At 40.5% G+C, this 27,968-nt stretch overlaps 1 protein-coding gene across 2 annotated transcripts; it reads right to left on the bottom strand.

Annotated features, from left to right (window-relative positions):
* Positions 1–40: 40 nt before the first annotated feature.
* Positions 41–27,931, bottom strand: AAGAB (alpha and gamma adaptin binding protein). 2 transcript variants are annotated; one of them, XM_039490406.1, is made up of 11 exons: positions 27,690–27,925; positions 24,912–25,053; positions 18,390–18,580; positions 17,181–17,277; positions 16,172–16,261; positions 12,892–12,975; positions 7,212–7,294; positions 6,148–6,241; positions 4,374–4,478; positions 3,663–3,712; positions 41–3,067 (listed from the first exon to the last, which is right to left on the bottom strand). In XM_039490406.1, exons 2-11 carry the CDS (start codon positions 24,934–24,936, stop codon positions 2,990–2,992), a joined length of 897 nt encoding a protein of 298 aa, XP_039346340.1. In that variant the 5' UTR covers positions 24,937–25,053; positions 27,690–27,925; the 3' UTR covers positions 41–2,989. The 2 variants fall into 2 exon arrangements, with proteins under 2 accessions (XP_039346340.1, XP_039346339.1); XM_039490405.1 differs by lacking the exon at positions 24,912–25,053 and having other exon boundaries at positions 27,690–27,931.
* Between the last annotated feature and the right edge of the window lie 37 nt (positions 27,932–27,968).

Below are 27,968 nucleotides of genomic sequence, written 5' to 3'. Positions count from 1 at the left end.
AACATGAGATTAAAATGGATTATTTCCAAACTGTTACCGATGTATTTAAACAGCATTTTAATCAGCCCATGTCCATGTTTACAATGCTACAGTTTACACATTAAAGAAAACCGTAAACAAAGGATACAGCAGCTTTTCATTTTGCTTTTCCACTAACACTTGCTTTATGTATTTCTAAAACCTCTACTATCATGGTAAGAAATTTTGCAGCCAAAAACGGGGAAAAAAACACCACACACATTTTTAATCTAAAAAAATACAATTCAATAATCTGAGATGCTGAATTTAATTCCATCTTATTTTCTAGCCACAACAGCTAGTTTGACTCATGAATAGATTTTTATTTAAAGTGCAACTGCTGGCATACGAATTTACAGCACTCCGCTGTTTCAAAGCACTCTTTGACGTGCTAACACACTGGGACAAGTGTTAGAACCAGTGGAAACGAATGGCAGTTACAGTGGCTAGACCACTAGTGCTAGTGGAAGCACGTGCTGTGCTCCTTTCCCCATACGGTGCTGACAATCCTGGCTAGTTACTGCTGTTCTAGAGTCCTGGTATTTTCCTGACCAAATATTGCCAATCGTATCAACTTGTGCTGGTCTTTTAAAGACTTCTCACCCCTCCTCCCCATCTCCCGCCCATTGAGCAGTATGGGGGGTGGGGAAGGGGGGTTAGGTTGGATTGGTGCACTCATTCCCTGCATCCCTGGGGTTCATACAGCTTCCTGGTATATATTGCTTCAGCTGCCAGCACTTTAAATTTAAAAAAAAAAAGTCAGTCAAGATCTTAAATTACTTCCAGATGTATAATGTGAATCTGCTTTATAAAGCATTCAAATAAATGATGCTCTTTAGTGTATTTAAATGAGTCTTCTCTACTCTTTTGCCATGTGGCTCCCCACCACATGACCAAATATTTAGCAAAAGGTAAAGTCTCTGCCTTCCAGGAAGCAAGACGGCATGAAAGACTATCACTCAATATAATATAACTCCATGATCTCTTCCTACTTGGAGAAGAGGACAGAACAGGATGAGATGGAAAAGAACAGAACAAGAAAGCTGGTTCAGAGAGTTGTCTCAAAGCCATTCAGTTTGGTTTCCAACGCTGTTGACTGGGAGGATGGTTCTGAGGAGACAGCAGTGCTTCCCTGCGCCTCTTATGTGTATAAGGAATCAGATCCATCCCTGCAGCCTTTCACTTTAGACTCTTGCCTGAGGACATGAGACTTTCCCCTGGCTCCTGCAAAGTCAGTTGAAGGAGAAACACACAAATGACTGGACACCAAGGCAGGAGGCAGTGTAAGGTCTCTCCATACAAAGACTGCCATTCAAAAAGGTCCACTTTGCTGTGATGGGATCACAAGTTGCAAGTCCTTACAGTTGAGCCTCAACTACTATCAAAGCAGCATTAGTTGCTATTAATCATAGCTTTACAATTTTCAGTTTTGACTTGTGGCTTAGAGTGTTCCTGCCACCCTGTTTCATCTTCATTTGATCCTAACTCAGCTTCCGAAGAACAGACCAAGTTCTGTGGATGCGAAAGACCTTGTTCTCATGGGGCTTCCAGAAATTCAGCTTTTATAGATGCATTTATGGAGTTTCACTGAAAGTATAGGCTCAAGAATCCCTAAAATTTATTTACACTGAGGCTCAAGTATCAGAAAAGTAAAAGCTCTTCATCTTTTCAATGTAAAAAAAATTGTCTTCACATTGACTATTTTCAGGGGGGTAAGGGAACGTGCTTAGAGAATACAGGTTGTTGCACATGGTAAGCCAGAGGAGCATTAGAGAAGCCTTGGCTCTTGTGCTGAATAGTTGCAAGACTGCTGGTTGCATCATCGAAAGTAGCTTCTCTTCTGCTGAAGTTGTCATAGAATGACATTTTATGGGCCACTGTTTTAAGGTAGGTCCCACCTCCTTTCACTGAATCCCTATCTGCTCTCTGCTGAGGGTTGGTTATGTTTGATGAGAAAAGTACTGAACTGGTAACTGGCTTTTCCTTTACCTTCTTACCCCGCATCCCCCACCTTCCTTTCAGATTTCTTGTCTTCATAGTGATTATCTCAATGGTGCCTGATATGCTCATGCTCTGAATGTATCTCCAATCAGTCTTTGCTTCCTAATGTCCAGGAAGGAAAAGAGACACTCAGACTGAGCATCTACACTGAGGAGGAGGGGAAGAGGAATACTTTGCTAAGTACACTCATTGTTAATCTACTATACTTTTTCTAGCAGTGAATACCACTACAAAGCAATACTCCTCCCACTTGCTGGTGGTCTAAGACGTTCTAGTTTCCCAGTTAAATACAGGTGCCTAAGGCTGTAAGGCACGTCATGTGACAATTTAGTGTTGCTGAGGTGATGGCTTTTACTAGGCATTTAGGATAAAATTCACCAGCAGTAGGCCTGTGCCCTTCCCTAGGCCATTTTTAACATTGATGGCAATCAGTTAACAGGACTAATCCTGGGGCCTTACTCCACCATCTCTCAATAGAGTGCGATTCAGCAGTTTTCTCTTCATGGCTCACACAAGTCTGGTTCCTTTAAGCCAGTAAATTAGTTCTACATAAAAACTTTAGACCAATCCAGGCCTCAAAGCTTGAGTTCAGATTCAAGTATGGATTTGACAACCCCATAGAAAAAAATACAACTGATGGTGATTTTAAAAACTCAAAGGGAACAACAAAAATGGTTATTTGGAAAATATAAACTGGTTTGCTACTTACGGTAAAGATGGTGCACACTGACTTAAAAGTATAGCCAGACAGAGAGAGAATACAGGCAGGAGAACAAACACAATCTAATGCCGTTTCAGGTGTTATGGAATGTGTTACTCTCAATGATAAGCAAGGAGGATCACTTAAAATTTTTAAGCAAACCAAGTCCAATGGCAGCTTCAGCAAAAAATGAGTTTGTTGTTTGTAGGAAATGTCCAGCATTACTTTTAGGATATCGCATCAGCTCTCCTACAAACAGCTACAGAGAACTTAGTTTTCTTCATCTGAGGAGAGGCCTTCAATCTCATCTCGGTCTCCTCCGATTGCCATCCAGAATGCTTTGGCTACCTGTGGGTCAAAGGTAGCAAAACAAGCTCAAGACACTTGAAGTTTGTGCTATATGGTGATAAATGTAAAGTGAGCAGGAGTTAAACACAGTAGCAGCAGCTATATACAGTACTCCTAGCTGAAATGTTATTTTCTTTCTCCAGCTAAAATCCCCACAAAATGGATGTGACAATTTAGAAGGCTTTAGAATCTCTGCAAGATAAAATCGGTTTGTGAAATCTGTTATCATTAAGGCCTGATCTAATTCCTGTTGAAGTCAATGAGCATTTTCCATTGACTTCAATGGGAGTTGGTTCAAGCCTTCAGTTGTTCTACTGCATGATTTCTGAAGTTCCGATAACTGTAACCTTTCCTCAACTTTAAAATTCCATATTGTTGCTGTTTTCCTGGGAGATCAGCAGCAGGCCCATTCGCAAGATTTAATCATTTGTATTCTGTTTGGAAAATGCTCTATATGTATAGAGCTGCAGCAGCAGATATATTTTTCTATTTATGAAATAGTCATTCCTTGCTTAAAATCCTGAAGGGTAGCTGCTATTTAGAAAGAGCTGGAATTACATGTCTGGAGAATACAAGTTCTTGTTTCAGACCTCACCTTCTCTGCATGTAGTTTTCTCTGTTCATGGGGCAATGTTGCTGCTTTGTCTGTAGAGAAAAGAAGAGTAATGTTAGATTGTCTCCCTCAAGCGTTAGCAGAGTTACTGAGTATTGAGAGAGAGAGAGAGAGAGAGAGATGGCCTACTGCAATGCTCCAGAGGGATTGGAAAGCCATTTCTGAACTACTGGAAAATCATGGGAAAGGAGGGAGTGGAGACTTTAGCGAGGATTTCCAAAATTCAACTACACTAGAAATTCAGTGGTTCTAAGTATTTTGGATTTCACCTCTCAAACATTTCTAAACCTCAAGATTAGCATGAAGTTCTAGATTTTTTTTAAAATGAAATAATTCTTGTTGTGGAATTGTTTATAGAAGATTGTGGAGTACAAGATCATGATAGAAAGCTAGGGCAGAATGTTGGTGAGCTACTCCAGTGGGACCTACTTAGGTGTTCTTAAAAACAAAGCACTATTTACCTACAATGATGAGAGTTTTATTGACAAAGGACTATTGCTTTCAAGATCAATATTAGTTAAGATGAAAAGGGAAGTACAACAGATCAAAGTGTTCAACAAGATTTCACCCACTGGAAGAATAACGTTCAAGACGTTCAGATGGACACAATGAAGTTCCCAGGTCTGCTAACTGGCTTTTTGAATATAACTGTTGGGTTACTGATGGTGTGCTCTTCATTTACAGGTACGGTACCTTTCATTGCTTTCAGCTTTGAAAATAGTCTTTCAAAATTCTCCAGGTCTCCTCCTCCTGTGGTAAGACTGGCTAGCTCTTGAATATCCATATCTAACATGGGATCTGAAATAAGCATATTAAAGTTGATCTAAGCCAGACTGTTCCTGCTGGCTAGCACATTAGTTTGATAAACTGCTGGATGATATTAAAAATAATATATGGAGTACTAGTGAGGCTCCTGGCTCCCTTTGCAACGTGATGGATAAAAGGTTTGAATTTTCCATTGGTTCATGGCATTAATTACTAGGTTACTCAGTTTTGACATGACACACATTAAAAGGTGTTTTGAACTTTATCAGATTTTAAGAACATTGTTTAAAATTGCTATAAATATGTCAAAATGTAAGATGTTTTCTTGCTGCTCTTAACACTATCTGCCTTAGAAATGGCTGGGGATCATTACAAATCGAAGTGCTGACTTGGTTTTTGCCTAAACATCACCATCAATCCCCAAAACTCTAGGAGTTGGACAATCTCTGTTAAGCACTCAATACCAGGCAGTTTAGAAGTTTTCATATTAGTCCCCTCTAATACATCCCAGATCCTGGCCCAACAAGTTAAATACTGTATGTTGGAAGCTAGGGACTTTTCTTATATTTATATTCTCAATGTTGTGAACAGGGAACAATTTAAATCTCGGTCTTAACCCGAAAAATATTTTTTTTAGTTTTGTTTCCATACTGTAAAAGAACTAAGCCTATAACCTCTTTCCATCAGAAGCAGAGGCATCCATGGAATTCTCTGTGTTCTCTTCCAGTGATCTGAAGAGCAGTTTGGGATGAGGCTGATAGCTACTCCCAAGACGAGTGTAGTGTTGCTTCCTCTCACAACTTGATGGTGATAGTCTTGTGATGGGCCGAGATTTTCTTAAAGCCCCAGCTCCTGTAGTCATGCATGAGGACCCCAGCTTTCATTTAAAAAAATGCTTCTAGCCCTCATGGTTGTGGAGAAAGACTTGAATGCTTTCAGTTGGCAATACTGTGAGTGGAACCTCTTTCTTAAATTCTGAGGAAATCTGTTCCTCGCAGGGTTGGGCCTTGGTTTCTCAAAAAGGGGCATGATTTTGATGAGAGGGGTAGTTAGTTTCTAGGGGCTCTGGCACCCCTGACCCCAGTTATGCTATTATCTTTGGAGAGAGGATGGGGATGGCTAGGAACCATTAGCCTTCTGTCACTATCCAGCGTAGAGGTGCACATATAACTGCAAGTGCATGTTGTTCATTATGTCAATTTTTTTTTTATAGGGAATACATACATATGCTAAAATCTTTGATCTAATGGTAGGAAATGTAGACTAAGGACATGTAAAAAAAAGATGAGGCAGAGATTTGTGTACTGTCTCTTTAAAGCAAGATTCTGCCACAAACATGCTGGAAACAAAAGGGGAAATTGCTTATCTGTAATTCCACTTCTCTGAAGAGTTGTTTTTTTTTTTTTACTCAGTTCCTGCTCTTGGTCTTCTGCTTAAAAGTCTCAAGAGCAGGCATCCAGTCAACATGGTATCTTTAGAGAAGTACTATTAATGCAGTTTCTAACTGGAGACTTTTCGGATATTGGTTACTCTACGGGCCAGAGGGCTGAGCCACAAACTCATCCAGTTGTAATGAGTAATGGCTCTCTTCCACACAGTTTTCTTTGGGAATGTTCCTTTTTTGTACACATCATGGTTCAGTTTCTATCTCACCCCGCAAAGCTCATCAGAATTTTGTTTACTAAAGAAAGGAAGAACTTACCTACAATGCTGTCAATCTGCAAGTTGTTTGTGCTAGCTACATCTCCTCTGTTGTCTAAATGAGATTCTGCTCTGTCCACTGCTGGTGGATGGGGCTGTCAGGGAAACTACCAGTTATTACTATAACCAAGACAAAACAACTCTCTCTATTCCAGTTCAAACATTCAGGAAGCCAACAGGAGTTCAGAGAGTCAGACATTTATGAAAGTCTAACGAGTGTTTAGAAGAAGCATTCTTGATCTTCTTACTCATATTTAAAAAAAAAAGAATATCTCAGCTGAGTGAAAGACTTAAAGCTACAGATCAAATGTTGCTGCGGTGTAGCAACACCAAGAATTCAGTTGCTTTGTGTTTTCCCTTGAAAGCTTAAGCCTTTTCAAGGGATTGTTTTATATGCATCTTAAAATGCAAGTTTTTCAGGATAGAGCACCTATCTTGTGTATTTTTACTCATCCAAAGTGCTGTACAGAACTGTGGATGTATGTATTGCTACCATGGTACACATTTTCCTGAGCTATAATATTCCTACAGACAACTTAGGGCTTTTGAAAAATAACCTCTCAAACCATAGCTCTAATCTGGCACAAACACTACTCCCAGACATAAATGAAAAAACCCAGTATCTTGACGAGAGTTTTGTATAACTTTTCCTTGGCTCCAGCCTGCTGTCTGAGGGAAAGCATTTACACAAATGTCAGAGAGCTTATGACCAACACCCACATTGAAAATTCAACCAAGTTTCACCAGGGAAAGTTACCGAGCTCCAAGGAACTGTGCTGTGCAACAGTTCGCAGTCATGAGCTGACAGCTATGCAGTTACTAAGGGCATTCATCTTACAGGTAATCTTGAGAAAAATGCAGGCTGCAAGTCTTCAGGCCTCATAACATTTACGCAGGGTATTTCCTTTAACACTGCATTTAGAAAGGACTTGAAGTGGCCCCTGAGGGAGAGGAAAATGAAGGTGGAAGACAAAGGGTGTAACCACACTGTGTGACAGGGAGGAGGCAGGGCAGGGAGGAAAAACACTGATTTAAAAAAAGTGAGAAATAAGAATTACTGTTTACTTTTGTATCTTGGTTCTCGTCTGACCCAATACTGCAGTTTGCACCTGCTAGCGTACTGAGAAGGCCAAAGCCCTGATTCCTGTCTGAAGAAAAATAAGTGTTAGTTTAATAGAAAATGCAACACTATTCCCAATGAGCAATTCACCAGATAAGATGAAGTCTATTAGAGGGAATAGCTAAAGTAGTATATAAATCATGATATAAACCTATGCCAGTATCGTTTTAAAAAAAAATTAAATACCTAAAATATGCTGATTTAAAATAAGGTTGGGGCCTACCCCAGCAATCTCCCTGAGCCTGCAAACACTTACGCACATGCTTAACTTCACGCACAGGAGCAGTCCCACTGTTTGCAGGACTGAGTCCAAAACCACGGATATGGCAGCATTATTTTTAAGCGGTAAAATCAGTGACGAGAGTGGGGACAAGGGTTGTGGGAGGTGTTAAAAAGTGAGAGCGTGATTGGATATTGTAGGTCCTGGTCTCTAAATAACAGTTAATGCTGATTGGAGCTTGGGTTCTGCCAGACACTCCCCCAGTCCAACAGAAACTCAGTTTGGTATTATTTTCAAAACACAGCAGGAGCGTACACTAGTTGTTAACAAGGGTGGTGGAGTTTGTTTCACGTACCACAGGCAGCATCAATGGATGTGAATGTTTGTTATTCCACAAAGGAAATGCCACAATAACCTTTGTTTATATACAGCTCTATCCTCTAAATCTGACACACTTTAATGGCATGAACAATAGTTTTAAATAATTTATGCAGAATTCATGTAAGGGTCCATCGGGCACAATACAATGTTTACTCAGACTCTCTGATGTTCTGGACACTCCATTTTTATGAACACGTTGCATATTTTAACAATTTAAAAAATCCTACCAAGGCAGCAACATGAAGCTAAAACTAGTTCATTACCCTCCCCTCTCTGACCTCTAGCATAATGGGTTTTTAAAGCTGCTAAGTATTAATAAGCAGAGACAAATCTAACAAGCAACACTAAGTGTTAGGACAAATATTTTTGCAGGGCTGGTACTGACATAAGTATTTATAATTATTTGCATGCCGGATATAGTGGACTTAATCCAAGTATTTTCTTAATAACAGAGGGCTTAGTCAACTGAAAAGTTAGAAGACCATAACATTCTGCTTATACTTCAAAACACAAGATTTCATGTCAGGAAAAAAAAATTTCCTTTTAAAAGAAATCTGCTCTACATTAACATTGCTCTAATGACTTAACTCTAGACTCCAGCTTGGATGATGTAATTTTTATACACATTCCAATTCAATTTGTAGTTTATACAATATTTCATATTTTTTTTTAAACCAAAATCATCAGCTATCTGGAAAACATGTAAAAATCCCTCAAATAATTGCAAAGATCTCCTTTCCTCTTTAATAAAGTTTGTCATTGTGTGCTTGGGTTTAGTGCATGATTTTTTAAAGTCAGCTTTAGCCTTTTACCAAGTATTTATTTTAACTGGCTCTACTGTGTACAGTTTTATTGATGAAACAGGTTACTTGCCAGAGGCTCGGGGAAGAAGTGAATCAGTCTAGCTGACTGAATCACCTTAAAAACCTTCAGCTGCAAGAAGACTGAAAGCATCTGAAGTATGCCAACTAAATTAGCATGAGCTGAAGTGATAATATATTGGAATCCACAGCCCAACATAGAGAGTTTTAAAAAGTTTCGGTAGGCAGCAGAAAAGCTGTCTTTTGGAGGAGTGGTAAAAACTAAAGATTATTAGGCAGTTTAAGTCATCTGAAAGTAGGCTGGACATTACAGTCCAGCCTGTAGTAGAAAGAACATCCCCGTATGTGAAGGGGCATGGATTTGTGATGTAATAGTGTAGGTCTTGGTGGCTTCTCGTGTGTATAATTAGAGCTCATGTTATATAGAGAAATGACACCAGGTTTGCCCCCTCTCCTGCAAGCTTGTTTGGAACCTGGTATACTGGTTTGAAAGTACTGCCCCATACAGCAGTGATCTCCGAGAGAAACAGCTCCCTTCTCACAATCTGTGAGTAGGCAGACACAGACCTTGGCATTGCAGTTACATCTTTGAGAAGTCTCCCTACAAGATTATTTTATCTTCTGGATACAGCTCAGGAATGGGGCGAAGCATTATACAGTATTCTTCCTATGAACCAGGACCCAAAAATTAGCTAAATCCCTCCCTCAGAAATAACTGGCATAATTTATGGTTCCCTTAGGTTATTGGCCACAGATTCTTTACAGCTTCACAAATGCCAAAGTTTGCAACAGCTGTGAAGTGCAAGCTCCCTGTGTTCAGAGCATCATTTTGAGCACCACACTTGCTTATTTGACAGCCAGGGTATGTTTACTATATTGGTATCTATTGAAACATTCTCACCCACAGCTGTTGTGGCCATATCCAGCTGAAGATATTAACTTTACACCTTTGACTACCTCACCTGCACACTGCCTACAAATCCTGCTCTACAACTGCAGAATGAACATACTACACTGTTGTGCAACTTTTAAACAGCTTTCTCCTCCATGTCAAGATGTGGAATTGGTCCCCAAAACTCTGATCTGAGGTTCAGAATAATAATTAGTCCTGGATCAGAGAGGTAGATTGACAACCCTTATCTTGTGTATGAGCGCTAAAAATGCCTGCTTTGTCCCATTGGAAATTGGCAGTCAGCATTTGTTCAATCAATCAGGCTTACATACCTCACTACATCAGGCAGAGAAGTGGTTAACTCCCTGCAAAAAGGAGAAAACTAGTTAGCTGGCCCCAGCCCAGTGAACCTGCTCAGTCTCCACCTGGGCTCATTGGAGCAAGTACTTAAGCAGGAAAGGAAGTCAGCTGGAGGAGTCTCACATAGAAACAGCAAATATCCTGTTCCTCTTCCCCCATTGTAAGGGGGCAGCAGAGCCAGTCACTTCCTCAGCCTAGTCCTGCACATCAAAGACTAGGGACTGTTTTATTTATATCAGAGAACTTTGTTTGCCCCTCCTAATCCATGGAGGTGACAGAGCCATCTGACTCCCGAGACCAAACCCAGCTAAGGACCTGCTTTACCCCGGCCAGAGGATGGAACTCCTTGCACAGCCTCTCAGATAAGCCTATTTGTTTCCCTTCACTGAAGTACCCCAAGCTGCACCGGTGACAGTTCACAGTTACAAGACTTTAGTCACAAAACAGGTATTTTAGTGCACTAGCGTTGAATGGTTACAATTCAGCCATGTTATACTGAAATGCCTATTTTGCTCTATAATCTTGCTCTAGCATAGAGAGCTGTACTGCCTCATTTAGGAGATGGGTGTGGAAGAGGCATCAAACATGTTCTTAGTGGAGAGGGAGAAAAGGCTCCCATAGGCTCTTCCAAGTTTTTCTACCCCCTATTGTAACTGGAACTATTGGAGAAATGAAAGCATGTATATGTTCCAACAGTTAATTTAATATATTCATTCTTTATAAAGCCATTAAGAACCCAATCCAATCTCCCATTCTTTAAAAAAGTTTCTTACAAATGTACAAAACAGCTAAATCTTCTGATTTTAAAGTAAGACAGCTACATAAAATAGGTATTTGTGATGTAGCCTTTATGGCCAATCCTAGTTTAGAAGGTATGGTATGTTAGGAAATCCTTAGTATTATGCAATCACTTCCTGTAAAAAAACCCTCACATGAAAGGTAAGAAGCAAGGCCAGGGGGCAAATGACTGGTGGTGAGGGGTCAGCCAGCAGAGAAGCTAAAATTTTATTTCTGCTGCAGCCAGTTTTAAGGATCGGGAGGAAGTTGAAAACAAAGGATTGTTACAGATTGTACAATGTTTTATTTAGGCAAACTGAGTTCTGTCATGCCCCTTTGAAAGTATACTCAAGCTGCAAGAAAGTCAAATGTAGTTCATTTCCTGACATGTTTGTAGTACTGTACCTCAATGCTACATAGTTATTGCATAGTGGAAACTTTAAATCTGGATTCTCAAGAAGTTTGACCTTTACAAAATACACTAGTGATGTATGGGAACTCCCCCCCGTACAATTCAGCATATGACTGAGTCCTGCTCTTTGGTAATATAACATCTGTCAAATGCAGGATGTAAAACCAGGAAACAAGCTGTCAAAATAAATGTCTGTCTTCTACTCTAATGAAATAATTTACACCCTCTCAGGATGGCTATTGGTTTTACCACACTCACAGCTATATACAGTTGGAACCTTTTTTGAAATCTCAGTCTGACTTAATGTGACAAAGTCACCAGGTTAATTTAAAAAAATCAATGTCAAGTTTAGTACTTAGTCATGTTTTACTGGAAAAACACTACCATTAGGTAATTGGTTATAGGAACTAGCAAAGACCTTTTAATGCTCTGTCACTGTGTGGGGTGGGGGAAGGAGCCCAGCTACTAGAGAAATATTTGCAAGAGAGGAGGTGACTTGAAAAGCAACAGATGATAATGTGAATAACTTTTTGGTAAAGGAAAAACACTTGTCTTTAATTGAATGTTTTCCTAATAGTACTCTCCCAGGTGGGTAGCTTTTACAAGCACAGTAGGAGGTCACAAAGGGGAAGGGTGATATTTTGTGCAATAGTGAATGGAAAGGCAAGTGTTCCACAAGAATCCAGCTTCCTACATTTTCTCAGATAGCCTATGCACTTGCAAGGGCAACTGAAGGGTTCTTTGTTTGAAAAGATGGTTGTACCTATACTACAAAAATTAAGTACGCTAGGCCAGCACTTCTCCTCCCCTTTAACGAGCCCAAGCCTAAGTGGATATTTCCACAATCTGACAGTCTCTACCTGATGGCCTCGTGCCTGGGGAGATGATTTTTCCATGTTTTCTCCTGTTCAAGTACTTCCATGTAACCAGACAAGGACTCTGAAGCTTCCATTGCTCACAAATGGAGAGTTTTGTATATTTTCACGCCCAAGTCATCTTGTGAAGGGTGACTAGCAGTAGTAGGCTAACTTAGTCTCCACTACAGCCTTCTGGAATACAAGGTACAGGATGGAATATGTCGGGGCACTGGTTTTACCAGTAGCTGAGACAGTAGAAATATAGGGTATAAATACTTGATTTTAAAAATACCATAGGGTAGTGCTATTTTATGCTCTGCTTTGGGGAGGGAGGTTAATGTTCAGTTCCATGAAGTTGGACACATGAAATTAATTCCTCAGAAAATCAAATCTTTCTTCAACCCTATTTTAGCCACTATTTTAAAAGATTAAGAACAACTGATCTGTGACTCAGTCTGAAGCAATATAATCATGATAGGCAAGTGCACTGAACTAGAGGTAGCTTCATTTCAAGTTTTAGAGTCAGAACTGACCGGAGGCAGGCTGCCTCACTGCCAGAGCTTTGGTTGAGTGAACTTTAATTTCATTAGACCCTGAAGTATCTATCTTAACAAAGACAGACAAGGAATGCTTGAATACAACCCCTTCCAACATAACAGTTCTGAGTATAGCGGGAATGCTGTGAGACTCAATTTACCTTTAGGGCAAGACACCTGGAAAAGATTGCTGGACAGCCAGCCCCAAAAGCACTCAGAAGGAGCTCTGTTTTTATCTACCCTTTAGCAAGCGTTGATCTAGTACTTCCACTTTAAAAGCCTGCTGAACTTAAAACTCTAGCTGTAAGAACTGAAAACTACTGGCATTAACTTATCCAGAATTACAGAGAAAAAGCCTTGGTTACATACCACTCTTCATTACTACATTAGACCAGACATTGGCGTTCAAGGCTTGTACGATTCGTTTCACCCCTGTGGACTCTGGAAAGTCATCTAAACAAAGAAGACAAAACCCATGTAATTCCTATCAAAGTGATTCTGAACCCTAACATGCACGATAGTAGAAAACTAAACTGGTGAAAGGGTCATATGGTGCATTGACAGTAGAAATGGAACAGAGGCCAGCCCTCTGTCCCAGATTCCAATTACTAGAGTTTGCAATCCAACCCAAAGGGACCTTACTACCAGTGTCAGGGCTTTGTCAGGTTAGAAAACAATCCAACTCTCTCCAGGTCAGGACAGGGAGGCTCTGATCACTTCCCCCTGCCTGTTGGGTTGTTGCGGTGGCATCTTCAGGCCCATCAATGCACTGAGTAAGAGGTGCTGTGACTTGTCGGCAAACTCACTCTGCAGTGCACACAGAGCAGCAAGACAGCAGCTGCTGCGCAGAACCCATGGGTAGGAAATGGCTGGAGACAGATTGCGCAGGAAGACAGGCTGTGGGAAGCCCTCACTAAGCTGAGCTCTAAGGAAAAGGCAGCAGTGGTGCTGACAGGTTCAGGGGGAAGGGTCGGGTTTGAAAAGACTCAGCCCTCTCAGGATTAGGTTAGGCTTTAGAAGTAGGCCTGAGCAGAACTCTTCCAATCACTGGAAAAATTTCTTACATACTTAACCACTGAATACCTATCAGCTGTGCATGTGAATGCTTGTCCTATGCAGCCGAGCAGACTGGTACTGAAAGTGAAGGGATGTAAAAAGTAACCTGCTCAGGGAAAAACATTTGTCCCTTTTTGCCTCTTTTATACCCTACATTTCTGCCAGGTTTTGTAATTTTTTTAATACATTGCTTTGTGTCTTCTGTGGGTCTAAGCAACATTGACTGAGCTCTCTCAGCCTTAAAATGAAGGGCTGGAGATGCTGAATATTTAACAAATTCCCCTTGTATATTTCTGAGACATCTGAGTTACAGGTATGTGTGCTACCAAGTGAAACACTAGGAACTGAAATGGTGTCCCCTCATAGTGAAGCAGGTGTCACAGTATTGCTGTCTGTTCTGCTCTTGATGGAAAAACTGCTAGAATTATGACAAGTCCTGAATGTAAAAAGCAATCCACCCCTCATCCCTCCAACAATTTGATCTTCATACACCATAAAAGAGCCAAAAAGGAGACAACCCCCCCCTTTTTTTTTCCGTTGCAGTTCACTATTGAAATAGACCACTGAATAGGGCAGAGATGTTTGGCCAGCTGACCATTTCCTGTTCATAAAATGTCCATGCTCTACTATTTAAAAGCTCTAGGACACACGATATAAAAAGTCTGATTAAATTTTGATTAATTGGAATAGGATTATAGGGAAAGCCTAAAATTACTACTTTCTGGACACTAACTCCAGTTGCTCCTAAGTTCCTATAACCTGACAGCTATTTTTATTATTTCAGTTTGCTTATTGCTAGCATCTGACAGCACTTTGTATAGTCAGTTTCACCATTTCCTTGGATTAGTCAGTTTCCCCTGTTTGTAGAGGTCTCTCACAAAGCAAAAGGGGCGGGGGGGAGAAACATTTTAGGATCGGAAAATATGACTGCAAAAAAACAACAACAAAAAACCCATGAACATTTGTGGGATGACTCAGGGGCAGGTCTAGGAAGTGACATTACCTTTAACGCCTTTTAAAAAATAGATTTCAAGGTGCCAGTGACCCTTATGTGTAAAATACAAACAAAAAGCCAAAGAGCAGGGTCTCTCAGGAGACAAAGCATCAGAGTGATTGTCATGAGGCTGAATTAATAGTTCCTGCTCTTATTACACAAAATAGCTGACTGACCTTGTAGTCACAATGAGAGCTCCAAGTCAGCTGGAGCAGCTCCTTTGGTAATTTTTAACACATCTTGGCACTATTTCATATTCCTGTTTAAGCATTTCATGCAACAGGTTTACAGGGGAAACAACTTACTCAGTAGAATGTATTTCCTTCAATGTCTAAGCCACGGTGATTCAGTATGTTAACGTTAGAAAGGTATGAGAGCTAGAGTTTATGTATCATCACTCAAAAACTAACATCCTGGCTGATTATTAATATTGCTTATTTTATTTGCATCTAAACAAGAGTCACTTTAAAAAGAAGACACATTTAAAAGAAATTTCCATTGAAAGAAAGCATTAGTAACTTTAAAGTACAACCCTACTCAGAAAAGTGATTAAAAATGATACCATGGGGTTTCATAATTGTCTCCCAGTAACTTCTGTATCTATTGAGCTCAGTTTACAAGTCAAAACAAGCTCTTTTCCCTAACTGCCAGGCCTGCAAACTCAAACTGATTTAAAAGATGAGTTGGGTTCTTTCCTTCTCGTACAGCACCAGTAATGAAGGCTCTGTGAAATATGGAACCATGTAACTTTCTGCACAGCGATTCTGCGGGTGAAATTAAGCTCTCCTTGACAGTTGTGCATTCACACGGCATTCAGTATATTTGAACTGACAAATAGTAGTGAATAACTGATGTTTGGGAATATAGCTGACTGGTGGCTCTATTGAAGCAGTAAATGCTTTCCTTTTCTCAACACACGGGAGATCTGCATCAGGAGGTGCCAGAACTCAACCACAAGAGTGGAACATATCATATTTGTCGTCACAGATGTCAACATGACACAACCAGTTTTGCTTCATGGGTTTTAATTTTGAACACACGGCCACACAAGTGATTCTGAAACTGGTTTGTTTCCTGCATGACCACGCACACACATCTCTCTCAAACAAAAAACTAAAAAAAGGTTATTCAAAAGGTAATTTAGTAGCCCAAAGACAAGAGATCATTAAACAATGTTTGTATTTTATATTTGGTGCTTTTAAAAGTCTTCAAAGCTATAAAAATACATCCTCCCCTCCCCCACCAGTTTTTTTTCTTTCAAATGGATCTGGAAATTGAGTATAAATGTTTATTTTATACATGACCATCAACTATCTCATCAAAGCACTGGGACTAGTTAACAGCTGCTACAGAGCCAGAAGAGGGAACACAAAACAGGTTTTATGTAGGTGCTACATCACCAGCAGTGTATTTTGGAGGAGATAACCCTGGAGGAAGCAACCAACTCCTCCTAGCCCTGACAGGAAAAGCACCGCTCTAACTCCGAGTATTCCGCGGACAAACCTGGTAGTACAGAAACTAATTGCAAGCCCCTTTCAATTGCTTCACAATCAGCTTTGTAATTTTATTCATTCTAAAAATAACAGGTTGTAACCCTACCGTCTTCATCAGGCAGCTCCTCTGGGCTCAGTTCCACCAGTTCAAAACTGTGTTTGATGCACCACTCTTGAGCTTTTTGTCGGTTCACACCTAAGGTTATGAAACATAAGCTGCTTTCTAAACATCTAATTTTTTAATCTCTGCACTACCATCGGTGCAGAAGTATTTTATACCCTCCCCCACCCCCAAAAAACCTGTCCCCTTGCTTTGATTGTATGGGAACAAAGGAAGTACAGAAATAGTTGCGTTCTGTCCATTACTAACATCACAAATAAAGATTCTAAAGGCCTTTGAGTTAAACTGCCCCATATCTTAAATCACTGTTTCCCTCTTTAAAAATCATGTATAAATTCTTGTTTTTTGCAATTAGAGTTGAGACTGACATGTACATGAAAAGCCATAACAGGGATTACTTCTACTAAGGGCTTGATCCTGAGCTAAATTAATTGGCTTTTGCACAATGCATGCCAACACCGGAATCAAGCTCGCTCTTATAGCCAATAAGAGCACATGGATTTACACAAGAAAATGACCCCCGAAGGCAGACTCTTCTTTCTTCGCACTGCAGTCAGTACCCCATGATGCTACTGATATGCCCCAACTCGGACGCACGTGGACCACCTGTACAGGCAAGTGTATTTCAGCCCATTCAATAATGTGACCTCCCAGTTAATACTGTCAATGGTGTTGATAGGTACCAAATGGGGGGGTGACTTTTCAGTGTGTACACTTGTCCTTGAGAAACTGGCCAGCCCAAGCATGTCGTTCAGACAAATAAGCAGCCATCAGATGGTATGCTTATGTCACTACCAACCTGGGTTGGATTTAAATTGCAATTAAAGTAAAAGGCTCCATCCAATCATCAGCCATGTGAGTAACTCAGTTCCTCCCTATCAAATCTAAAGCTCTTATCCATATACCATAAGATATAACTGTAGTAAGTTTGCCAAGAAAACTGCATGCAAGATTACTTTTTCCAGCCAAACTCTGATATCCTTTAGCATCTCACCATTTTCAGATACTCTGTCACACACCAAGATCATAACCTCTGGTAACCATTCTTCTGCCAGGGGAAGCCATGTAGAGACACTGTCAAGACCAGATTTCTGGAGGAAAAAAAACAAGGTTCTTGTATGAACACCTCAAAGCACTTTGCAACTTTAAAATGAATCTTTAAAACCCTGTTAATGTAATGCTTAAAGCTGCATGGTTAAAAGAGACAGTCACAAAATGAGTGGGTTAAGGTTCCAACAGCAGTGCCAGGTCATCTGTGTTGTAAAATTGGTATATCTTAGGATATGTTCACAATACTAATATATTAAACTATGCATTTTTAACCAGAGAAAAACATCCTGTGTCCCCCATGGCTGAGTTCATCTCACTTGTTCGGATCTTAAATATCAAACTATGTAAATTAACTGAGCATTCCTAACTTAGATTATGTAGGATTTTTTAATTTGTTACATAATAAATTAACATTTAAGCAGTTTCAATGAGGCTTAAAGTTCATGCATCACTGAAGCTAATGAATTATCGTTACTGCTGCTGCAGACTGTTTATCTGGAGACAGTCTTGCAGTGCCAGGTGAAAGGTGTCCCTCAAATGGGAGGGAGCTTGAAATAGATTTGTGCCCTTTCTTGTTCGTGGGGTGAAAGGTTCTCCATCCCAAATGGACATTTTCTCCTTGTTTTTTGTTTTTCCTTAGAAGTATTGGGAATCTCATGGCCTTTGCTGATTTTACTGAAAGACTGTTTGGATTACTCCAACCATGTTGGGACTCTCTTACTTTCATTAAAAGGGATGAGGGTGAATCCTTAAAAATATCTGCCCTGATCCCTGGCTGTGCTACAGCAGCTTTGCACAACAAGCATCAAACAGCTCTAAAATCAGCACAACTAGTCTGAGGAGAATGGCCCCAATGTAGCAGGAATATCTGATGCATACAGGTGAAGTACCAGCTCTTATGTTACCTCATTTCCTGGGACTGGCGTAAGGGACGATGGTGGGGCAAGGAACTGTGGCTTCCCTAATTGCCATCATGTTTCCTAAGGACCATTGTTAAGAGGCATAATTTAAGGCTGCTCTAGCTTGCATTACAGGACCAGCCTAGAGAGCAACCAACACAGGCTTTGGGGAACATAAAGATGACTTAATTATAGCAACAGTCCCAAGGATAGTTCATGAGAAGATAATATACAGGAACAAAACACATTCTTACTATTGTGCTGTCGAAGTAAACAACAAACGCCTGGACAGATTCAGCAATTTCTGCTGTCACAAGATATTTGTTTGGTACCACACACAGGTGAATATCAGCAGAATAATATTTATTGTCTATTGTCCAGGGGTAAAATCTCACGCCCCCGCTTGTAGACACATCTGCAGCAGGGTCTTCTGTTCCTATGATGCCTATACAAAAATCAGAGAAACGCATGATGAGATGGTAAAGCCAATACCAAGAGTACAGTTCATCTAGAAAAGTCTTAGACATAAGGCTAAATTCAGCTGGACTGTAATACTCAGAATAGATATTAAAAAACTATCAATACTCCAAAACCTTATTTCTCAACTTATTACTATAGCCTAGACTAATGCTAGCCTGGAGATAAATGCTGTAGCAAGCAAGAATTTCAGAAAAGTTTTACAAAGTTATTTTAATTAATACGGTTTTTTCTAGCCTTAAGTATGCTCTGCAGGATTGCATCTAACAATGCACATCATGGAGCACATTAAGGATGTTTTGTGGAAGAAATAAGAAGGCAGCTTAAATACTGAAGGTGCAGGCCTGGCTTCTATCAAGGGTGCTCATCCAAATTCCAGCTGGGACAAAAAAGGAGAATTGTCACTTTTGCCTACCTACTTAAACACTGAAGTAAATCTGAAGTAAATCTGCAAGTATGTTCCTCCAAGTTCATATACTTGCAAGAGGCTGTACCAGTAACCGCTACTCGGTTCACAACAATCTTTTAAACAATATACAAGCTGTAAGGACATGGAATGAAATACATGCAGCTAATGTCATTCCTAGTCAAGTCATTAGAAACTGTCGCTGACTATGACTGAAAATGCACAACAAGACGACAGAGTAAATTATCAGCTGTCAGAAGTTTAATTGTTTGCAGGGTGGTAGCCATGTTGGTCCCAGGATCTGAGAGATAGAAGGTAGGTGAGATAATATCTTTTACTGGACCAAATTCTGTTAGTGGCAGGGACAAGCTTTCAAGCCGCACAGAGCCCTTTCTTGGGTCTGGGAAGGTAACCAAAGTGTCTGAGCTGGGACAGATTATAAAATATTCCTATATGGAGTTCTATGGGAGCCACAATTAAAGTCCCAACCAACACTCTGAAAACTTACTATAGGCCCACGTAGTGGACTATTTAGGAGTAACCTTTAAGTTAGCATTGCCTCTAAGGCCTAGGCTATCACATAGTTTGACAGCCACCTGGTGGAGTTAAATTATAATTAGTAGCAAAGAACTACAACTACAGAGCATTGAAAGAGTCAGCATAATTGGGATCAAATTGGGCAAAATCATAAAGTTTTTGAAAAAGTTATAGAACTGTATCCATTAATGTGAGTCTATCAGAGAACTCCAGTTCTGGGGGGACCAGAAGGCTCAGGGGACTGGAAATGGAATTTGCAGTCTTTCAGTTCTCAGGGTCAGATTTTATAAATATTTAGGTGCCTAAAAGTATAGATAGATGCTTAGTAGGATTTTCAAAAGTACCTATGGGCCTAACTCCCAGTGCTTTCCAAAGACCAAGTCTCTTCCCCAAGAAGTTTGATTTGAATTCCATTTACAATATATGGGAGAACAGGTTAAATACAGGTAGGTGAGGAAGTCTCATTGGCAAGGACAGCATAGTGAAAATGGAGCTTATGGTGGGATTTGAAGGAAGATGGGAAGGACTGGAACACATAAATGGTGGCGGGAGCAGCTGTTCAAACACATCAGTGGATGCTACATAACAGAGATGTGCATAACACTTCTGTTTACAACACTGAAGCAGAGGAGCTTGGTAGGAAGAGGAAGGCAGTGAAGGAATTAGAGGGTAAGATTTGACCTTGGTAACAGATGACTAATCTGTAAAAGAATTTCCTAATCTAGTTTCATAAACCTTGTTTTTCACAAACTGGCTCCTCCACACCTAGATTATAACTCTTTAACCTACTTTTCTTATAAATAAATTGTATATGACAGAACCTCCAAGACAACTTTCATTTTATTTTAGCAACATTTATCATTTTTGGTGCCACTACTTTTCTATTGTCAGAGTGAACTAATGGCTTTTAATATAATCAAGGTCCACTCTGATAAGAATGTTCACTTAACAACCAGAAAACAAAAGAAATAAAGTAAAGGATTTAAGATAATTCAAGGCCAAACAAATCTTGACTCTGGATTCCCTAGTATTATGTGACCAACTGTTAATCTGCAAATCCATGGTCATAGTATACTCCAGGGGCCACTACAACATCTAACCAAAATAATCTGGATTAAAATGTAATTTTTAAAAAACTTCTTAGCTCACTTCTAAAAACAAACAGTTTAAAATCCTAGATCATGAAGATGTTTAGATTTAGTGTCTACTGTTTATCAGTAACTTTCAACAGCATCTGAGAAAGTTCTTCCTATAGTTGTCTGCCAAAAACTGTGTGCAGGATCCAATATTTACCCTGCACCATTTTATGGCCTTATAGACACCTAAGAAAAGAACTCTCTGTGTTTGGTGGCTGGGTGATGCCATCAGTTGCTATGATGCAAACACCCAAGTCTCTAGTCTAGACAGGCTAGTGGAAGAGGACTGTTTTTCAGTTTTTTAACACACATTGAGTATTTTCAGTTCTAAACCTCCTCAAGTAATTTGAATTACACACACAACCTTCAGAAATCTCTTTAGCAGATTGTCCTTAGCATTCAGTAACAGAGAAACTCTTTAAGGGTGACATCTCCTTCCAAAATCCACAAAGCTGTTCACTGAGTCATACATCAGTTTTATTTAGAATAAAGATTGTTTTAAGTGTTCCTTGAATGCCAAAACTAACACTTGTTTCTAGTGTAAAGTGGGGGGTTGTAATATTGATTTACTTCAGCCAGATTTAAGTACAACGGTAAACTACCACCATTTATATTAGTTTGACACTCAGGATATTAACAAGTCCTGTATATAATAATGCCAATTCCTACTGCACAAGCAGTTTACTAGCAAATTGCTAATACTACAATTTCATATTCTGCTGCAAAGTCGAGGTAGTTAAGATATTGTTTGAAAAATCCAGGGACTCTTTTGGCACGTAACACTCAAACAAGGAATGAAGCATTTCTAAATACATGAATACTAGTTCTTTTTCTACAGGGCCAGTATACGTAGCACACTGTTTCAAATGCAGGTAAAATATAGTTCATTAGTCTGGCCTATACTGTGGTGGGCTTTTTGTTTTGTTTTAATTCCCACATAAAGCATGTTTGGTGCCTTAGCTTTCATAAGACAGATTACTACTCAGAAATGAATTTTTAGAGTTGCCAATGCTACTGAAAGTTATTTAAGTTATGTTAAAGCTGTTCCCTGCCACCACCTTGAAATCATACAAAAATTTTCAATCATTTAGTAAAAAATTCCTTATTTTCATGTTTCCCTTTTGCTATTGAAGATATTTTTGTCAGAGCTCTTATCTCTGCCCTGCTTCTCCCTCCATTTGATCCTTTAACAAAGCTACAAAGTCTGTTGCCACTGAAATTACTGTAAAGTCACAAAATCAACTTTATAACTTCACTGAATGACCAGCGGGAAGAAAACAGAATGAGGAAAGAGTCTTTGTTGGAAAACACTTTTTCCCCCTTAAGTTAGCCAACTCCGTAAGAATTATAAACGTGCATGCAAAAAGGAAGTGAATGTTTTTAAAAATAGCTCCCCAAACCTCTCTGTGAAAGATTTTTCACATCAGCTCCATCCATAAAAAAATTAAAATTATTACAAAACAGTAGAGGCAAAATTGCTAGACAAAGTTTATGCCTCTAAGAGAATTCAAGAATGCAAAAAACAAAAAACCCCACAAACGTTTGTTTTCCTTTTAGCTGCTAAGGTTCTGCTATTTTATGCAACTTCCATTCACCCTGTTCTGCTTTTGATTATAAACATTTTTCATCCAAACAGAATGACTTTGCCAGTCATATTGTGGAATTTCTCCCCAAGAACCATGTGGAATTAAAACTCTTGTACACAAAACAACTCAAATACTGAAGGTATCTTAAAGTTTTATAACTTGCCTTGAGCTATATTGCATACTTGTGACTTCCCATAAAAATAATTAGAGGTTTGGAATAGTTCCTACATTTCTACAGCACAACCGTGAAGTCCCATTTCTATATATTACTCTTGCTGACAAAATTAAGTGCTGCTTGGATACTTTATTTTTGACAGCTTCAATAGGTTTGCCACTAGTTACATTTCTCACTAAAAATCACTACCTATACTAAGATATTTAAGTGTTTTGCCTTCTGTTTCTGCTGTAAAAACAGAGACTGTATGGAGATACTGAAATAAACTGTCTAGACAAATTAAGAATTGTCCAGAATGTTACTCCGCCTTGGAATTAGTTTCATATATTGTACATACTGTACTATGTTTCCATGAATTTTCTTCCCAAAATAGAAGACAGTTTGTATTTTAATGCAAAAACAGGTTCTCAACTATAACGAAAGCTTTCCACACCCAGTTCTAGAAAATATTTTTTTAGGATAAAAAACACTTCAAATTCTGCTTGCATTTGGCCAAAACAAACATTTCCAGAAAACTGATATCATGGCAAGAGCACGTGTCTCGGTAAACGTACGTCTTTAGAGAATTACTCATTTTCATGTTTGATCTTCCCAACCATCAAGAGGGTCAGTGGTTTAACATCCAAAGAGTCTAGAAAACCAACCGACTCACAAGGTGACCACAAATGCAGGCAGGCCTATTGGACTGACTTCTCTGGCTATCTTCTTCATGGAACAGAGATGGGTTATTCAGATGACAATAGCACCCACAGGTCCAAATGGTTCAGGGCCCAGTCCTGCCCCAAAGAGACTCTGCTGACAGAATGTCACATGCACAAATATAACCTCTTTTTAAAGAAGGCTTCAACTGGAGGGGAAATGTTAATGTTTAAGCTCCTTTGCTCTGCGAATCACAACAGGAGATACTGGACTGGCCCAAGCAGAGATGTTAAAAGCACTGTAAACAACATGGCATTTTTGACTGGTTCAAGACCAGTCTATTGCAACCCACCAAGGACTAAAGTTCTTTAAAGTTGAAAATCTTACATTTCCAAAATGGCACATCAGCTTGGCCCAGAGCAAGACACAAGACGCTCTCTAATACTTACAGAATCTATTCATAGGAGAAGTGTCTTTCTAACCCCAGGCAGTTAGTGGCTGGCTTATGCCATGAATTATTTATATTCCTTAAGTTTTTAAAAATTCTGTTTAGTGTTTTCGTTGTCCATACAAATATCTAGTTCTTCTTTTAATACTGCAAAGATCTTGGACTCTGATAGTCAAGGGCAGCAATATTCCTCGATAAGTTAAATTTGTTGCCTTTCAAATTTCATTGGGTGTTCCTTTGGTCTTGTTACAAAAGGGGATAAATGAAACAGTAAGATTCTGAGAAGAAAAGGGAAGGCAGACACCACCAGACTTAAGAATGCAGGTGGCATATCACATTCATACCATTTGTAAAACATCAAAAACTCAGCAGACATTCTGTATATGGAAGGCATCTAATGTATGGAATGGACTCTCCAAAGCACGTTAGAAAATTGAAGTATGACCTCTAAAATGAACTGAATATTTAAGAGAAGTCACAGGAGATAAACTACAGAGCTGAAGGTCTGTCCATCTTCTCTCCCCCCTATCCCCCCCTCCCAGAATTTACTGCTCTATTACAGCTATGAGAAAACAAATACCTAAAACTTAAGCACCCCTGCTATGTCTAGTATTAAGTACCACTGGACTAGTAATGTTCTTTTAAAAACCATAGCAAATCCCCTGTTGCAGCTTTTCTCCCAAAGATTACAGTAAAGCATTCTTGATTTTTTTTTCTGAGTGCTTCCCAATTTTAACACTGACTAAAACTTAATTTAAAACACATTAAAGAACTGAACTATCAAGTCTCCTCTGGTCTGGTAGGTATGCTACTAGCAGTTCTCATATTCTGTGTCTTGAGAGCCACCTGGTGGAAAGCAACTATAAGAAATATCCCCTGAAAGTTACACAGGAAGTAAGAACTTTTCAGGAATACATTTAAGAATCCCTTTTCTGAAAGACAGAGAGAACCACCAAGCATCAGGGATTAGCTGTACAGCCACCTCCCTGGTCCACCAGAGTGTTTAAAATTTGATCTGAGTGAGTATACAGCGTTTGGAGTGGTAATGTCATCATTTTGCAAGACTGTTTCAGATAACTAAATACATCTAAGGTGCAGGTGCCCATCCTGTGCTTTGACATAATGTAACACACAATACAACAGTCATGCAGTAAGTATGAAGGGCTGCTCATTGCATCTTGAAACAAAACACATCCCTCCAACCCTCAAGGCACCCCCACCCCTGCATAAAAGGTTGAGGGAGCGGGGAGTAGAGCTTTGCAACAGGCCTGAAAGCTTAAACCAAACAGGTTCTAGAAGACCACAGAGGAAGTGAGTTCCAAAGTAGTTGTAGTTCAAATCATTTAGGACTTTATTAATTAAAACCCAATACCTTGATTTTTGACCCAGAAACCCATTGGAGGCAGATCCTAGAGCACTGCAGTGTATGCAGTTCATGGTAGGAAACTATGCTCAATAAGAGGGCACCAAATCCTGCTTTAGTTTCAGCTTCCAAGTGGTCTTGATGCATTGCCCTAAAAAGAGCACATTACAGTAATCCAATCTCAAAGTAACAAAGTGATGGATAATGGTGATAAGGTCCCTGCAGCTGAAAGGAAAGGCTCAGATTTAACAAAAAGAGATGCTATCTGGTCCTCAAGGAGCAACACAGGATCTACTAGCACATTTCAGGGAGAGAGAGAGAGAGAGTGTGTGTGTAAAAAATGGCAGTACCACTCCCTTGGTAAGGCTGCCACTATAATATCTATATAAGCAGGGTGCACTGATTTAACTAAATCAATTTAAAATTCACACTGTTGGTTAAACTGATGTGGACAGCCCAACTTCTGCAAACTCTACCAGTGTCTTCCTCCCACCCGCTAGTATTTCCTCTGTCTTGTCTTGATTGAGTGGCAGCCATCTAGCCCTCATCCAAATACCAACCTCAGATAGCCCCTGGGTTGTCTGTTCCACTATTCCAGTTGGGTCATGTGATTTACTTTCATATACACATCAGCAATTTAATTTTTTTTTAAATACCTGTCACTATGTTACTATCTCCATTCAATCTCTCTCTTCTTCTGTGAGCTGCCTTTCAAAGTGGTTACTATTTAAAAAAAAAAGTCAAATCTGGTTTATTTGAGTCACTTAGAAGTTCTGACTTCCATAGCTCTCAAACAACATTCTTCCAATCCTATTTTGCACCATCAAGTAATCAAGATATCACCACCCTGTCTTATTTTAACTCTTTTAGGTTTCTCTCTAAGACACTTACAACCTCACACTTTTGTGCTTTACGAAAACACAGAATTTCCCATAACTTTCTCACAAACAAGCAGCAACAACAGAACTCCCCAGGGGTAAGATTTCCCATAATTTTCTCCTGGTGCTGAACTAACATGCAGACTGAATCAGAACTTCTATGGTTTAAATTACAACCTTAAAGTTGACCAGTTGCATTGATGTGATTGTCTTTACTTAAAGATCTGTACTGTCATTCAAGTCACACCTAAAGTTGTAAGCATTTTGAAAGTGAATTATTTAATCTGTGACTTGTCTTGGTACCCATTAGGTGATTTAGTATGCATGCAATTATCTGCCAGTTCATGACTACTCTTTAGGACCCATAGCTATGCCAGTTATTGAACATTTACAGAGGAATGATAAACCATGACAATTTTTGTAGAACCGTTAAACAAAAGCTTCTTCCTGGGCAGATTACCAATCCCTGGAATCATATTATGCAAAAAAAATTAGCTCCTTGCACTGAACATTCTCTGCAATTTTTTTTGACTACCAGGCATGTGATCAAAATCATTTTTTCGGACCATACGAATGCTATTCCTCATCCCCCCAAGAAGTCAAAAGCACTACTGCATGCTACAGATTCAATCTGGGCCAAATGCATGGAAATTTCAAAAATGTCATGGAATATTTGAGTGAGGGGAGAAAAGCTGTGGGAAGAAGAGATTTTTCCATTGCTCTAGTTTTTGGTATTGCTAAAACAAACCTAGGCTGGAGTTATAAACAGAAGGAAGTCACTTGTTAAGGAGCAGGCCCCGCCTAAGAAAGCATGAACTCAGATACACTGCAGTCTTTGGAAATATCACAATGCTGGAGAGCTGTGCCCCTTTCATCTCCCCTCATGAGGAATTTGATTTTAGAATTACCTGAGTTAATCAGTTAAAACACAAGTTCATTTTTCTAAGGTGCTTCATAGAAGCTCACAAGGTCTGATTTCAGGGTTTGTGGTTTACGCAGATTGTTCTCTAAATGTTAGCTATTTCTGGCTATTGGTCATTTCTTCTACAAAAGTGTATCTTAATCCCCAGGAGAATGTCCAATTTGGAAGCTTAAACTATTTGGTTTATGTACAGGCTTTCACAGAAAGCTACTTTCCCTCCTACGGGATCTGGGTGAAACAGATTCTGCTTATTTCTCTCAGGGAGGTCCCAGAGCAACGAGGCAGCTGGAGGACACTCACATGAAGGGTACAGGGTAAAATCCTACCCCTTTTTCCCTTTTAACATCTATAAAATCCTCAAGAGAGTTTGCCCAATGCCACAGCATCTAGTGTCAATAACATGCCTAAGCCACAAAGCTCAAACATTGCCTGGACTGCTGTGACCGATGCCATTAGGCAGAGGTTACGATGCTTGACTGAAGGAGACGTGGAGACGCTGAACAGGTCCCCGCACCACTACAGGGTTCCACCTGGATTGCAATGACACCACACAAAGTCTGTTCGCTTTTCACCAAGGCAGCGCCACCTGCCAGCCCCGCAGCTTCAGCCGGGCACGTCTGAGGTCCGACTCGGCGGGCGCTTCCCGCCGCCAAGGCAGCTGCGGCAGCCAGACCTCGGGCAGCCCGGCCCGAGCCCGGCCGGCTCTCTCGGAGCAGCGCTAGGTTCGCGCCCCCACCCCCGGGGGCAACGGGCATTAACTCGGCGAGGGTCGGAGGAGCCGGGGCGCGGACCCGGCGAGGGGAGGGGGCGCTTTCCGCAGTCCCACGCCGCGCCCTCCGAGCCGGCGGGCAGCTCCGGGTGACAGGCAGAAGGGCCTCGGCGGCAGCAGAGCCCCAGGCTGAGGGCAGGGGGCGGGGGAACCGTTGGGACGGGGTCAGCGGGGGGAGGGGCAGAACTCTGCCCCCCCCCCCGCGGAGCGTTACTCACTTTTAACCAGCTCCTCCCCGGCAAAGGTGGCAGCGCAGCTGGTTATCAGCGCACAGGGACCCGCCACCGCCATCGCTCCCCCCGGGCCGCCCGGTGCTTCCGCTTCCTCCCGAAGCCCCGCCCCTTCCGGCCTGGTGAATGGTACCATCCGGGCAGGGAAGCGGCCGCTCAGCGCAGTGAATGACCTTCTCCGTGGAGGGGGCGGCCCAGGTCGGAGGGGGCGGGGTGTCGCTGGTAGGGGTGGCCCTGCGGGGAGGTGCCCAGAAGTTCCCGCCCGCG

Source organism: Mauremys reevesii, linkage group 10 (assembly GCF_016161935.1).
Source record: "Mauremys reevesii isolate NIE-2019 linkage group 10, ASM1616193v1, whole genome shotgun sequence".
Lineage (NCBI taxonomy): Eukaryota > Metazoa > Chordata > Testudines > Geoemydidae > Mauremys > Mauremys reevesii.
The sequence above is the reverse complement of the archived record's forward strand: the minus strand, read 5'-3'. Positions and strand labels throughout refer to the sequence as shown.

Excerpts from the sequence above, each read along its gene's own strand:
- AAGAB (XM_039490405.1), bottom strand. The coding sequence starts at position 27,837 with ATGGTACCATTCACCAGGCCGGAAGGGGCGGGGCTTCGGGAGGAAGCG. Across the intron at positions 16,262-17,180 it reads TGACAGAGTATCTGAAAATG|GTGTGAACCGACAAAAAGCT; the intron begins GTGAGATGCTAA and ends TCATAACCTTAG. Across the intron at positions 12,976-16,171 it reads GGAGCTGCCTGATGAAGACG|ATGACTTTCCAGAGTCCACA; the intron begins GTAGGGTTACAA and ends TTCTTTGTTTAG.